The sequence below is a fragment of the Trachurus japonicus genome, chromosome 17 (genome assembly GCF_045865225.1).
Source record: "Trachurus japonicus isolate A0001 chromosome 17, Traja_1.0".
NCBI lineage: Eukaryota > Metazoa > Chordata > Actinopteri > Carangiformes > Carangidae > Trachurus > Trachurus japonicus.
The window spans coordinates 9063173-9079648 of record NC_140923.1 but is presented as its reverse complement, the minus strand read 5'-3'; the positions used below and the strand labels follow the sequence as shown (position 1 = coordinate 9079648).

The following is a 16476-nucleotide window of genomic DNA, read 5'->3' as shown; positions in this document are numbered from 1 at the left end:
GGCAAAAACTTGTGGTATGTGCAGCATCGTGACGTAGGACCCCATACATCGTCCGTCACAAACAGACATTTTCTGGCGTGTTAGAAATGTGTCGTGAGGTGGGCGACTCGTCTTTAGGACGTCGGTGTGACGCAGACAGACTCACTAACCAGACGATTATGCTCACGACGCCACGATCCCTCTACCATTATGCAAATTATGCTGCAATCGTGGCAAAATCGTACAGTGTAAACCCGCCGTAAATCTCATTTGTCACTTCTTTTTTCTAGTTTCTTTAAATCTTTTAACTCGTGACCCTCAGGTTTCATTAAACCTCATTTACTTGTGCAGCTTTAATTAAAAACACGAATTAATTTTCCGTTTTCCTCTTTGTTTCATGAGTTTCTCACTCATGTCTGATCTCCTTCATATTTGTATTTTTGTGCTGCGAACACGTTCTGTTGTAATAATAATAATAATAATAATAATAATAATAATAATAATAATAACAACAATAAGAAGAAGAATCATCTCGTCCTTCTGCAGATGATCAGAGCAGTGACAGTAAACTTCAGTAAACTTCATTCTTCCATGTTTCTGCAACGACTCGATGTCACAGTGACATAATAAGTGATTTTATTGAACACACACATTCTTTCCCTGTGAGGGCAGCGTGTGTGTGTGTGTGTGTGTGTGTGTGTGTGAGATCGATCGACCAGCTGGGTCAGTGTTTCCTGCCTACGTCACTACAGGTGCCAATCTCGTCTCCTTGGCAACGGAGGTAAACAGCTGCGCCCGGCTGACGGAGGAGATGACGCAGTCGCAGCGCACGGACGGAAAGACAATAAAACCGGTGGGAAAGTAAAGTGGAAGAGGAAGAAAGAGAGGAAACTAACTGGTTCAGACTGGTCTCTGCTCACCTCTTCCTCCTCCTTCTCCTCCTCTTCCTCCTGTTTCTTCTCCTCCTCTTCCTCCGTCATCTCTCCACCTGTAGCGCCCGGCAGCAGCTGCTCTCCTCCGTTCTCTCCATCTTCCGCCACGCGGTCGAGCTCTGCACCAGACGACTCCTCAACATCTGAGCCCAGAGCCAAAGAAACACAGCAGGGTTTAAAGGGATAGTTCAACATTTTTGGCAAATTGGCCCATTGCCATAATCCCTATAGTCATAGCAGTAGGTTTGTTACCTTTAATTTCGAATTTAATTTCTTGGTTTCCCTCATCAAACTCATCAAATACACAATCCAACAACTCCACAACGCTCTGGTGGACAAGTTGTGAGCTGCACATTCACCACGCTATGAGATAATAACACAACGTTACCACACAGAGTTGTTGTAGAGGGAAATTCATGCAAAACCGCTGATGCACGTTGCCTTCAGGGACAGTTTTTCATCAACAGTCTCTGTATTTCCCTCTAAAACAACTCTGTGTGGTAACGTTGTGTTATTATCTCATAGCGTGGTGAATGTGCAGCTCACAACTTGTCCACCAGAGCGTTGTGTAGTTGTTGGATTGTGAATTTGATGAGTTTGATGAGGGAAACCAAGAAATCCCATAATGAGCCTCCGTAGCGTAGCTCTGAGCAGCTCACGGCTCTGCTCCGCCGTTCTAAAAACAGCTTGCACCGACAATTAAAGGTAACGAACCTACTGCTATGACTATAGGGGTTATGGCAATGGGCCAAATTGCCAAAATGTTGAACTATCCCTTTAATGCTTGAAAGTTTAAAAAAAAAAATTAACCAAAAAAAAACAACAACATGTGGCTAGCTGAAGATTGAATCAAACCTTGATAGTTTCAAAATGAGGTCGTTGGGCTGATGTTCCTCCTTTCACAAGGGGAAAAACAAACTGTTGTTAGATGAATAAATAAATAAAGTTTTTACCCGTCGTAGGCTTGGTGTCTGCGACTTCTTCTTCTGCAGTTTTAGACAGTTTGGCTGCATCTTCTTCTTCTTCTTCTCCACTGGTGGCAGGTTCTGGCTTGATGCTCTTCTTCTTCAGAGCAGCTGAGACGTCGTCTGCTTCCTGCTTGGCATCATGAGCCAGAGAGCACAGCCTGCAACACACACACACACACACACACACACACACAGTTTCAACTATTATGAAAAGAAGTTTGTACCGTGCACAATCAGGGAAAGCACCACTTAACACTTTCATGATCCACCTCAAAAACTGGCTTAAAACAAACCAAGTCTGTAATCATGACTTGGCGGGACCTTGGCGGAGCGCGACACATGCACCGTGCTCGGTGTCCGTCCGCCTTGCTCTGTACTTTAGGCTGTCATGATTTTTGTTTTGTTGTGCAGTGGGCGCCTACATATACGTATGTATGCGTGCGCTGCTCTTGCCTTGTTTTTTTGTGTGGTCATTTGTCTGGTTTTTCTTGTTATTGTGCAGTGCATGCCTACATATACTGTACGTATGTATGTACGCACTGCATTTGTCTTATTTTTCTATATTGCAATGTATCTCTGTAAGTATGTGTGTGAATGGCTCTTCTATAACTGCTGCTACTGTCTCCAATGTCTTGGTGCGGGCCATCACATTCTGGATCCATCCATTTAGACTTGTACTTTACCTATTTAAACTTGCACTTGCACTTTAGAAACTGGCCCTTTACAGATCACATGCACTTTATGTATAGGTATGACTGTGTATATGATTGTGAACCACTGTATAATTCTTGTGTATTTCTGTCTGTTTGTGTGTTACCTGCCAAGGGACTATATACGGATGTAAATTAGCAAGTTGCTAACTCTGAAGCATTTACATTTGTGCACACGTACAAATGTTCATTAATGTGTATTGTCCCTTTTAAATAAATTTTAAAGAAAAGAAAAAAAAAAAAAGTTTGTGTTGTTTTTTTTGTGTTTTTTTGCATTGAAAATATAAAATCAAAGCACTTTTAAGTTGTTTTGTTTCCAGAACTTTCAAGGTTTTAATTTTAGACGCGTGGAAACTCTGATGAAATGATGTCACTCATTCATTTATCTGCTGCTCATTTAATCCTCTTCTGGGTGGCGGGAGGTCGCCGCCAGTCGGCCAGACAGTCATTCAGAGTGAACACACACACACACACACACACACACACACACACACACACACACACACACACACACACACACACACACACACACACACACACATACACACCAATAGGGGTAAGAGGGGACCTGTCAGGCCAAGCTGCCAAGAGGGGTCTTATGTTTCTGCTTATTTTGAAAAACCAAAAATGGAATATAAAATTGACTTTTAAGGTGTTTTACCATAATATTACTGAAAATGTGACTTTTAATTATTTTTAAAGAAATTGCCAAGAGGGGACTTGGATCTCTGAGCGACATTTACCTATCAAAGAGTGGACCTCCACATACTGCAGTGGAGCTGTCTGCACCCATTCATTCACCTAACGACCCATTCACCTAATGAGTCTTTGTTTACAACAATGACTTTCTCAGTTTCTTTCAAGAATGACTAATATAACTTGAGAGTTATCATTACTTATTTTAAAGTCTCTGTAATACAAATTATATATATATTTAAATAATCATGGCCACATTTGAGAGTAATTTTTTTTTATTGAATTGCATGCAATTCAGAAGTAACATGGCTGCATGCACTAATATCAAGTTCTGCAGTATAAGCAACAACATTTACTTAAAACCAGCTTTAATGAATGAATTCCTTTTTTCTTAACAAAGATAATTTGCTTGTCTGTCTTTACTCATCCATAAATGTGTTGCCTCTGTCATTCTTAGCAGTCCAAGAGGGGACCTACTATCATCTCAATTTTAAATAGTCAAAATGCTCCATACATCTGGTTTCAACCAATTACAGTAATAGGAAATACATTAATATGTAATATGTATGAATAAGAAAGAAATAAGCAAAAGTGATCATTCTTAAGATTATGTTTTTCATCAAAACTTAACACAAACATTTCTAATAAAGTAGCACCAATAATGTTGTCATTATTTTTAAATGTAGGGTGCACTAATGCAACACACATTTCTACAGTCTATTAATTTTTCCCCTACAAGAGTTTTATACTCCTTGACTGCATTGTTGTTACAGAAAAAAATATTTGAAATTAAACCAAGGGTTTTAGGTCACATTTAATGTACTTGCATCATGAATCTGTATTTATGAGGATGTATTTTATTTACTGTTTTACATTACAGAAAAAGGTCCACACTTGGTTTATATGGAATGACAGGGGTCCACTGTTGGTTGGTGCATAATGATACAAGTGCCCACTTAGTTAGCATGAAGTGAAATACACACTCCATCATGTATGAATAAGAAAGAAATAAGCAAAAGTGATCATTCTTAAGATTATGTTTTTCATCAAAACTTAACACAAACATTTCTAATAAAGTAGCACCAATAATGTTGTAATTATTTTTAAATGTTGAGTGTACTACTGCAACACACATATCTACAGTCTATTCATTTTTCCCCTACAAGAGTTTTATATTCCTTGACTGCATTGTTGTTATAGGAAAAATATTTGAATTAAAACTCAGGGTTTTAGGTCACATTTAATGTACTTCCATCATGAATCTGTATTTATGAGGATGTATTTTATTTACTGTTTTACATTACAGAAAAAGGTCCACACTTGGTTTATATGGAATGACAGGGGTCCACTGTTGGTTGGTGCATAATGATACAAGTGCCCACTTAGTTAGCATGGAGTGAAATACACACTCCATCATGTATGAATAAGAAAGAAATAAGCAAAAGTGATCATCCGTAAGAGAAATTTTTCATCAAAACTGAACACAAACATTTCTAATAAAGTAGCACCAATAATGTTGTAATTATTTTTAAATGTAGGGTGCACTACTGCAACACACATATCTACAGTCTATAATTTTTCCCTACAAGAGTTTTATACTCCTTGACTGCATTGTTGTTATAGGAAAAATATTTGAATTAAAACTCAGGGTTTTAGGTCACATTTAATGTACTTGCATCATGAATCTGTATTTATGAGGATGTATTTTATTTACTGTTTTACATTACAGAAAAATGTCCACACTTGGTTTATATGGAATGACAGGGGTCCACAGTTGGTTGGGGCATAATGACACAAGCTCCCACTGAGATAGCACGGAGCGACATACACACTCCAGCATGGGTGGATAAGCAGAAATGAGAGAAATTGCTAAGTTTTAAGATACATTTTTAATCTAAATTTAATACAAACATTTGTAACTATTAATACACACAACACACACGCACAAACACATGCAAACACACATATTTAAACTAAAGTAGCACAGGTGAAGTTTTCATTGTATTTTTTTTAAAACATGGGATGTACTGTGAAAATTCAATGGCAACCTATCAAGATACTTAAGTGAATATTTCAGTTATTGACATTTATGGCTCAACAATAAAACATGTATGGGAAAATAAAGGAGGCGCTGGGGGGTCATCAGTTTGTCTGAGATACAGGGATAATTCTTCTAGAGGATGGATTAACCTCACTAAGTAATATGATATACCACTGCAACACACCTTTCTACAGTCTGTCAAGTTTTTGACTTAATGAAGTTTCATACTACTTGACTGCATTGTTGTCATGGGAAAACTACTTTAAATAACTAAACTCAGGATTCAACATGGTCTGATGGCCCAGAGCCACAAAGTGTTATTCTGTAGTCACCTAATGTCCCATATAGATGAAGCTCTGTGGTGGCCACCTATTGTCACTCTTCTACTTTTTAACAGCACATGGTTTCAATCAATTTTAATGTACTTGCATTCTAAATCTATATTAATAGGGATGCATTTTACTTATTGTTTTGCATTGCAGAAAAAAAAGGTCCACACTTGGTTTATATGGAATGACAGGGGTCCACTGTTGGTTGGTGCATAATGATACAAGTGCCCACTTAGTTAGCATGAAGTGAAATACACACTCCATCATGTATGAATAAGAAAGAAATACGCAAAAGTGATCATCCGTAAGAGAGATTTTTCATCACAGCTCCACGTTACACTTGTTCCAGGCTCTGCCCGTCATTTTTCTCTAGAAATAGAAACTTTTTCCAACTTTTTTTATCTCCGTAGCGATCGCACTCGTCTTCTCCTTCTTCTTCACTTCTTGCTCTGATCTACAGTCTCATTCGTTCTACACATCCCAGAAGCCCCAAAATTACTCACAGTGTGGGCGACAGCGTCCCCATTTACCAGCTGCAGAAAACTGCGTTTGACGTATATGTACGTCAATGGCACTCAATGAGTTAAGTGGGAGGTACACAATAAATCTAATTCTAATCAAATTTATTTTGAAAACAAATAGTAGAATGGCAATCTGATTCAGTGATTAGTTTGTTACACATTTGGGTTGCTTCCTAATGATTTTTTGATGTTTTAGTACCCAGCTAAACACAAGTGTGTATTCCTTACTATCTACAGTATGTATGTGCCTTGTAGGCACTTTACTTGCAAGTGTGTGTATGCAGTGTTTTATAAATCTGAATATTTTTTGTCACATCACATCTACCCCAACACTTTAGAGCGCTTCTGTCTCGACGCCGTGTTTGCCTTCGTTCTGACCTGAACACGGCGTGTGTTGTTTGGGTTAGAAACATGCACATTTGCAAAGGAAAAAGCTAAATCGATTAGCGGAATCATTAAGCATGCACGCACACAATCCCAAGGAAATGATCACGTGGGAACCAGTTCTGAAGAGGAACCGGTTCTCAATTCCCACCCATAGACTTCAGTCTATGATGTGGACACAAAAGCATTCCTCTACATTGAAGTAGTGAAGTCATCAACACTCATGTATTTCACAGATCCTAAAGCCTGGTACACACATAAAGATTCTCTAAATTTCAACCAATTTTTTTATCTGTGAAAGACCCCACACATGAAGATAAAAAAATCTGTGATTGAACAGTTTTGATCGTATTGTGTGTGGTGTGCTGTGATATTCCAAACACAGCGCACCACACACATTAAGATTTTTCAGAATCTTGACCCTCCGGTCAGAAAACTCAGAAAGAGATCAGTATTGTTGTAGCTACTCTTTCGGTCTATTTCCGGAATGGACAATGAGAGCGATGTAATTTTTTAAAAATGAAAGCGGGACACTTCAGCCTTTACAACGATACCATCTGTGTGTGTCTGTGTGTCTGTGGCTTCGGACGCCGAGCAGTAAAGCGGCCGTGAGCGGCGGTCACATGATCGTTTAAACATGGCTGCTCTATTGCTGGCTGTTGCCGGCTATGATCGCTACCGTCTTTGCTATCGGCTATCAGGAAATCTCCCGTGTATGCGTGGATGTCTGTGTGAACCTCATGTATTGCCAGGGCTGCACTGTGGCTCTCTGTGGGATTGCCAGTGTTGTGTCGAGAAGTGGCTTGCCGCGAGCAGCATGCAGAGCTTGGCAAGCAGGCACTTCTCAGCACAACACCGGCTTTCCACACGCAAGATGACTTTTGATTCGGAAATATTGAACATTAATATTTACGATTATCGGCGCCGAACGCTTTCCGAGGCGATTGTTGTGAGAATTTTGACTCTTAACACACCACACACTACAAGAGAATCTCATAAAATAATCTTAAGACTTTAGGATAATCGGCCGATTTTTGTCTTTGGTCGGAAGGGGGAAAATCGGGGCAAAATCAGCCCGATTATCTTTATGTGTGTGGTAGGCTTAACTCTACCTCCACTCTCCACTCTAAATGTGGAACTGGCTTCTGAGAAGTGAGTGAGGGCTTTAAATCTGTGCCAGATGACTTGTCTCAGTCCTTGACTGTCGGCAGTGTGGGGGATGGTTTCTTGTAGCTGACGATGGTCGTTAGCAATTCTGAAGGGCAACCTGGAAAAGACTAACATCCTTCAGCCAAGATCTTATATCCAAATCAGACTAGCAGACAATGGAATTCCCCAGTCCTAGGTTGGCCATGTGCTACACACCTATGGACTTCTGTGGCAACTGTAAAGAGTGGGTGTCCCAGCAATAATCCACCCTGTCAAGTCTTTGATGAGTTTTGTAAAGGTGTGTGATGCCTTGTGATCAGTATAATATTTTGTCAGCCTTTATATGATCTACCATTGTGTGCCAGTAGAAATGTTGTCTGAAATTAGGTATAATCAGATTTCCAGACATACAGGGGATAAATCAGCTATAGTGGATGGAATAACTCCAAAATACCCACTGTTGAACTACTGCAACACACATTTTTACTTACCAAACTATTAGCTCTACTGGAGTTCATGTATACCTGTCTGAATATTTTTGGTCCACAACAAAAATGAAAACTAAAACTAAATTTGTGTTTTTTTTCCTTCTGTATATTACACACTGTATCACATAGTCATACACATCTATAGATAAAATTGGTGTATAAATTGAAACCTAATTTAAAGTTGTCAAAAGGTACAGGATTGGCACAGGATCAGAGAGTTTACATTAAGTGGGAAGTACACAATACAAGCTGTATTCAGTTCACACTGGTGCTCAGCAAAAATGGGTCTGGTTGCTTTCAGGATGTGTGGATTGTACATTCAACAATCCCATATTACCTTATTCATAGCATCTGAAGTGGATTATAAACAAATTCAATTAATTGTGTTCAGAAGATAGTAAAACGTTATCTAATTTATTTATATTTTTAAGTAATTAATTTGTTATCTATTTTGGTTGTTTCCTAATGATTTTCTTTCGTTTCAGTACCCAGCTAAACACAAGTGTGTATAGTCCTTATTATCTAGGTATAACCTTGTGCATTTTGTAGTAAGCAATGCAACTTCATTACATTTACACACAGTTTTCTAAGTAGAGTTGAACATTTTTAATGGGGTTTCAGTCTATGATGTGGGCACAAAACATTCCTCTACATTGAAGTAGTTAAGTCACCAGCACTCATGTATTTCACAGATCCTAACTTTAAGGTAGAGTTGTTGAACTGGGATCTGAGAAGTGAGTGAATGGAGTGAGAGCGGAGTGAGTGCCAGATGACCTGTGTCAGTCCTTGAGTGTGGGCAGTGTGGGGGATGGTTTGTCGTCGCTGACGATGGTCGTTAAGCATTTTCAGGTTGGGCTTCAGAGTTTCTACCTTCTTTCAGCCAATATCTTATATCCAAATCAGACCGACTGAGACACAGGTATTCCCAGGTCTTAGGTTGGCCATGTGCTACCTACGCACCTATGGCCATTGGTGACTCAACTTCTGTGGCAACTGTAAAGAGTGGGTGTACCAGCAATATTCCATTTTGTCTAAAGAATTGTCAGTTCTTTGATGAGTTTTGTGAAGGTGTGTAATTACCTGTTATAATATTCTGTGACAGGGCCTTTATATGAGCCACTGTTGTCTGCTAGTAGTAATGCTGTCTGAGAACAACAATTAACATGGAATAAGAAATTAGGATTCATCAGATTGTCATGGATACAGGGAATATGTCAGTGTGTGGACGGAATAACCCCCAAAAAAACCCTGTTAAACTACTCATTAAGAGGTATTTAGAAAATCAAGGGAAACAAAGGAACGCATAAATATAAAAACACATGCAAAGCCTTACAAAGCCTTGTAAAGGACAATTAGGACACAGCAAGAACTATATTCCTCAGACACGGTCCACACCACTGTTAACTTTTTTTAGTTGTGTTGCAGCAGTTCAACATTGAGCTATTTGGGATTATTCCATCCACACAATGCCTTATCTCTTGTATCTCTGACAATCTGATGAATCCTAATTTCTTGTGCCATGTTAAGTAAGATGTTGTTCCCAGACAACATTTCTGGCAGAGAATGGTAGCTCATAAAAATGCTCTGTGACTCTATATTGCATGTACCCATGTTTCAGTCAGTCTGTTTTGAATGTAAGTAAATGGAGTGAAATGCACACTCCATCATGTATGAATAAGAAAGAAATAAGCAAAAGTGATCATCCTTAAGAGAAATTTTTCATCAAAACTTAACACAAACATTTCTAAGTAGCTCAGATAAATACAGTGGGGCCAGGCCGTTAAGTGCTTTAAAAACAAACATTAAAAGTTTAAAATCAATTCTGTAAGGGACAGGGAACCAGTGAAGGGAGCTAAGAACAGGAGTAATGTGCTCACGTCTATTAGTGTTAGTTAAAAGACAGGCAGCAGCGTTTTGGACAAGTTGGAGGCGACTGAGCGAAGACTGGGAGACGCCAACATAAAGTGCATTGCAATAGTCCAATCTAGAACTGATTACTGCAACGCATGGATGGCTTTCTCGAGGTCGTGGCAGTTTAAAAACATTTTGACTGTGTGAATGTGTGTGGCAATAGTTTAACATAGGGATCCTCTCAATTAATTATCCCTTGTATCTCTGACAAACTGATGATCCCCCATTCCCTCTGTATTTTCCCATATCAAATTGTCGTATATCAGTACCTCTTTGATGGTTTACTTGTACATAATATATCATCGTAGGTTGCCATTGAGTTTTCACAGTACACCCCACATAAAAAAACACAACATTACCGTTGCTACTTCATTATAAATGTTTGTATTAAGTTTTGATGAAAGTTTTGAGCTTTTGAGGTTAATCCATCCTCTAGAAGAATTATCCCTTGTATCTCAGACAAACTGATGACCCCCCAGCTCCTCTTTTATTTTCCCATACATGTTTTATTGTTGATCCATGAATGTCAATAACTGAAATATTCCCTTAAGTATCATGATAGGTTGCCATTGAGTTTTCACAGTAACTAACCCTAACCCCATGTTTAAACTACAATTACAACTTTACCAGTGCTACTTAAGTTGAAATATGTGTGTTTGCATGTGTTTGTGTGTCTGTGTGGAGTGTGTATTTCACTCCATGCTAACTAAGTGGGCACTTGTATCATTATGCACCAACCAACAGTGGACCCCTGTCATTCCATATAAACCAAGTGTGGACCTTTTTCTAAAACGTAAATCAACGAATCATTCCTATACAGATTTATGACGCAAATACATTAAAATTAATTGAAATCACATGTATTTAAAAAGTAAAAGTCTGACCATAGGTGGCCCCAACAGGGATTCATTTATATGAGATGTACGTGGCCAAAAAGTAACTTTTTGTGGCTCTGAGCCATCAGGCCATGTCAAACTGTGAGTAGTTTAAGTATTTTCCCATGACAACAATGCAGTTAAGTAGTATAAAACACCAGTACAGTGAAAAATTAATAGACTGTAGAAATGTGTCTGGCAATAGTTTAACATAGGGACTTTGTGAGATTAATCCTCTCAATGAATTATCCCTTGTATCTCTGACAAACTGATGATCTCCCAAACCCTCTGTATTTTCCCCAAAGATAACAAATTGCCGTGCCAATACTTTAATATCAGTTAATCTTTGATGGTTTATTTCTACATAATATATCATCATAGGTTGCCATTGAGTTTTCTGTAATATAAAACAGTAAATAAAATACATCCCTATGAATACAGATTTATGATGCAAGTACATTAAGATTACCCTAAATCCTAAAACCCTCTATTAAAAAATTAATAGACTGTAGACATGTGTGTTGCAGTAGTACACCCTACATTTAAAAATAATTACAACATTATTGGTGCTACTTTATTAGAAATGTTTGTGTTCAGTTTTGATGAAAAATTTCTCTTACGGATGATCACTTTTGCTTATTTCTTTCTTATTCATACATGATGGAGTGTGTATTTCACTCCATGCTAACTAAGTGGGCACTTGTATCATTATGCACCAACCAACAGTGGACCCCTGTCATTCCATATAAACCAAGTGTGGACCTTTTTCTAAAACGTAAATCGACGAATCATTCCTATACAGATTTATGACGCAAATACATTAAAATTAATTGAAATCACATGCATTTAAAAAGTAAAAGTCTGACCATAGGTGGTCCCAACAGGGCTTCATCTATATGAGATGTACGTGGCCAAAAAGTAACTTTTTGTGGCTCTGAGCCATCAGGCCATGTCAAACTGTGAGTAGTTTAAGTATTTTCCCATGACAACAATGCAGTTAAGTAGTATAAAACACCAGTACAGTGAAAAATTAATAGACTGTAGAAATGTGTCTGGCAATAGTTTAACAAAGGGACTTTGTGAGATTAATCCTCTCAATGAATTATCCCTTGTATCTCTGACAAACTGATGATCTCCCAAACACTCTGTATTTTCCCCAAAGATAACAAATTGCCGTGCCAATACTTTAATATCAGTTACTCTTTGATGGTTTACTTCTACATAATATATCATCATAGGTTGCCATTGAGTTTTCTGTAAATACAATACATCCTTATGAATACAGATGTATGATGCAAGTACATTAAGATTACCCTAAATCCTAAAACCCTCTATTAAAAAATGAATAGACTGTAGAAATGTGTGTTGCAGTAGTACACCCTACAGTAAAAAAAAATATTACAACATTATTGGTGCTACTTTATTAGAAATGTTTGTTTTAAGTTTTGATGAAAGTTTTCTCTTAAAAACTATCACTTTTGCTTATTTCTTTCTTATTCATACATGATGGAGTGTGTATGTCACTCCATGCTAACTAAGTGGGATCGTGTGTCATTATGCATCAACCAACAGTGGACCCCTGTCATTCCATATAAACCAAGTGTGGACCTTTTTCTGCAATGTAAGTCAACTAATAATTCCTATACAGATTGAGAACACATGTATATTGTAAAATTGAAACCCTGTGCTTAAAAAAACTGGACAAGCAACAATAACAAGGTCAATTATTTTTAATGTTTAATCAGAATTCAACAGAAATGATCTAAATGACCATTTTATTTAAAATTTTGTTATGGGTGATCAATTTTTTCAATATTTTAAAATTTCTATTATACCTAATACAGTGTTGAGTTTAAACTTAAGACATCCATGAAAACAGAACCTTTATATTTTGTTACAAAGAATAACAAATTATGTTTCAAGGTACTGGTATGTTCACTAAGGAGCCTGTTTGATAGGCTCTCTACAGTCTGAAAGGCTGCCGGGGCTGCAAGTCGTTCACACTATGGAGGAGTGTAAGAAACGACGTGTGTGAATGAGTCGTTAAAACCCCTGCTCCAGCCTGCCGGGGCACTGCTGAATATGGTATTTTACACACACACACACTCAGGTCCCCTCTTGGCTAAAGTTAAAAAAATTAACCAGAAGGTTTTTCACATGATTTTAAGTTGATTTAAAGCATGTCCAACAGGGGACCTAAAAAAAGTACCCTGTTGGCTGCTTGGTCCCCTGTTGGTGAATGTGTAACGACGCCGATGTCCCCTCTTAGATAGGAACAACAGTGCACACACACACACACACACACACACACACACACACACACACACACACACACACACACACACACAACACACACACACACACACACACACACACACACACACACACACACACACACACACACACACACACACACACACACACACACACACACACACACACACACACACACAGTCACATCCTGTTCATATGGAGTTGGGTCGGAGCGTACGGTCCAGCAGCTAATCTGTCTCTGTGTTTCATGCTGAGTCGTCTTTATTACAAAAAAAAGCAAAGTCATAAAATCCAGAGATCAAAGAAGAAACACAGTGAATGAATGAAACAGTGAGAAAAGTTTAGAAACAAACTTTATCATCATCATCATCATCATCTGTAGCATCTGGATTAAACCTGGTTTAAAACCAGCAAACTGTCAACGACCATTAAGATCAAACTAAACCAGGATCAAACCTGTTTTCTATTGACTTACTGTCATTACAACAATACTGGATTTTAACCATTAGTTTGTTCTTTTCTACAAATAATCTTCTAATGATTGAAACATGCTCACTCAACATAACCTACTAATAAAAAGGACAGATTCACTTTTGTTCAGTTTGTTTCCAGATTCTGCAGTGGTTTAATGTCATGTGTGATGTTATTGATGTGAAACGGCTGCAGCTGATGTTTAAACACGTTATTAATTATCAAAAGAAAGAACTAAAAAGCAGCAGTCAGATAACATGAGACTCACTTCATCCAGCCGGTGTAGATGTCGTGTAGGTTGGAGCAGCTCTCCTCCGGCGTGTCCACCTGAACGCACAACAACACATCAACACATTAACTCATCAACACATTAACTCATTAACCATCCTGAGCAAATAAAACTTTCACTTTTTTTTTCTTTTTTTTAAACTGATTTCATGTGAGATGTGAGACGATTCTCCTGCAGCTCAACAAAAACAAAGAAGAAAAAGAAAAAAGGGGTCGAGGAGGGAAATCACAAATTTCCTGTGGTTGAAGGAATGCGACCACTTTGATGCCGCACGCTCCCGGAAATGAATGAATGAAATGAATCCACGCGGCAGCAACACAACAAAAACTGGGATATATGAGACATTTAAAGCTCTGGGAGAAAAAAAAAATCCAAACAAAAACATTTTGTCGACTCACTGAAGCTTCACACTGAGACTGTTTTAGCTCACGAGTCTGAAACCTGAAACTCAGGACTTGAACTGACCACAGCTCACGTTTCAACTCTACTACATATTTGTGATGTTTGTGCATGAAAGTGCAAGAAAAATACAACAAAATAAAATAAAATAAAATAAAAAACTATGATGGGCAGCGTTACAGGAGAAATGAGCTGAATCACTTCAGTTATAGGTTTAATCATTGATCAGCTCAGATTTTAACTTGTTATCAATAGTTTTATTCTGATCAGTTCAACTTTACATAATGTGAGAGCAGAAACTAGGGCAGGACTGGGACTGAGCCGAGTGCAGCCTGTTCCTCCACAACGTGTCTGTGCATGTGCACACATGGGCTCAGGACAGGCTAAGGTTTTATAACTAATGATTATCTTAATCAATACTATTCTATTCTAAGTCAAATCAGTGCAGCATCATTTTATCAATGAAATATTAGAAAACTGTGAGAAAAAAAAATCTAATCAAAACTTTCTTACAGATCAAAGTATCACGGTCACACGTTTTGTTTTGCTAACCGACGAAACCAACAAAATCTAAAACAAATATTCACATTTATTATAACGTGAGATGCAGAAAATCATCATAGAAACAGATCAAAGTGAGTCATCAATTCTCCAAATGAGAGCAGGTTGATTAATCTGATCATCAACCATCTGATTAATCCACTGGTGCATTTAACCAACAATAACCAGCTGCACTGACTGGGCACATTAAATATTAAATGAGGTTTTAAAGGGCTAGTGTGCAGCAGCAGCAGCAGCAGCAGTAGCAGTAGGAGTAGCAGTACTGTAGTAGTAGCAGTAGTAGCAGTAGTACTGTAGTACTGTAGTAGTAGTAGTAGTACTGTAGTAGTAGTGATAGTACCAGCCCCCCCCCCCCCCCTCCCCCCTCCTCCTCCTGAGCAGCAGCAGCTTGTTTTTGCAGCCTTGCAGCTCCTGTAACATTATGTTCTTTTCCTGCTGAGGCCTCAGAGGAGCCATGTGCTGCAACACACACTGGCCTGACTGACACTGAGGCTCAACAACACATTTAATCCACTTTCTTATATAACATGCAACTACAGGCACGTCCAAACCGTCCTTTAGCCCATCAATAAATAAAATAAAAATAAAAAAACACCAATAAAATCATTTATTTCACACTCTGTCTCTCTCTCTGAGTTCCTGACTTCTTCTCACCTGAGTGATGTGTTTCTCCAGCACCTTGGCAGCCTTCTTGTAGCCGTTCACCTTCAGGTGTTGGTAGATGAGGAACAGCAGAGCGTCGTCCTCCTCCGCCGCCATGCTGCCCCGCGAGCGCAACACGCAACCAAACCACAAGCAGCCGCGCGCCGGGGGAAAGAGGGATGAAGGAGAGAGAGAAGCAGCAGACACGCAGAGAGAGGAGGAATATTATTGACCAGTTATTAACAGTTCACTTCATGCTCGCTATGTTCTGCCTGTGCACATGTGCAGCCGTCGACGCCCCCCTCGCAATGCAGCATGGGAAGTGGAGTCAACGGAGGACTACAAAAGCATCTTATGATGAGGAGGTTTGTGGTTTTATGAGCGTTTAGTAAAATTAACATTAAACATGTGTAGAGAATGAATAAGTCTATATGAGGTATATTTATATTAAATAAAATAAAGTGAAATAAAATAAAAATAAAAATAAAATAAAGCCTACTAAGAAAAAAATACACCAATACACATCTCAATATAGGAAAAATCAAGTAAATAAGTCCACTAACCGTACAGGAAAGAGTCAGTTCATGGACTATGGAAAAAGTTAACATTAAACATATGTAGAGCAAGAATAAGTCAATATAATGTATATCTATATCAGACATAAAATAAAATATAGATGGCCTAAATAAAAAAAAGGAAAAATTAAAATAAATATACACCCATATATATCAATATATAGTGTGTAAGTCCACTTACCGTACAGTAAAGAGTCAGTTCATGGACTATGGAAACACTAAGTAAGTCACATGTACAATAAATAAATAAAAATAACTATACTTCCGTATGTTTGGAGGTCC

The 16476-nt window shown here is 38.3% G+C and overlaps 1 protein-coding gene across 1 annotated transcript; it reads right to left on the bottom strand.

Moving 5' to 3' along the window:
- Positions 1-703: 703 nt before the first annotated feature.
- On the bottom strand, positions 704-15883 carry LOC146970088 (uncharacterized). The gene is made up of 5 exons (XM_085804589.1): positions 15632-15883; positions 13997-14055; positions 1865-2037; positions 876-1054; positions 704-778 (listed from the first exon to the last, which is right to left on the bottom strand). The coding sequence occupies exons 1-5, from the start codon at positions 15734-15736 to the stop codon at positions 704-706; spliced, it is 591 nt and encodes a 196-aa protein (XP_085660715.1). The 5' UTR covers positions 15737-15883.
- Positions 15884-16476: the final 593 nt, after the last annotated feature.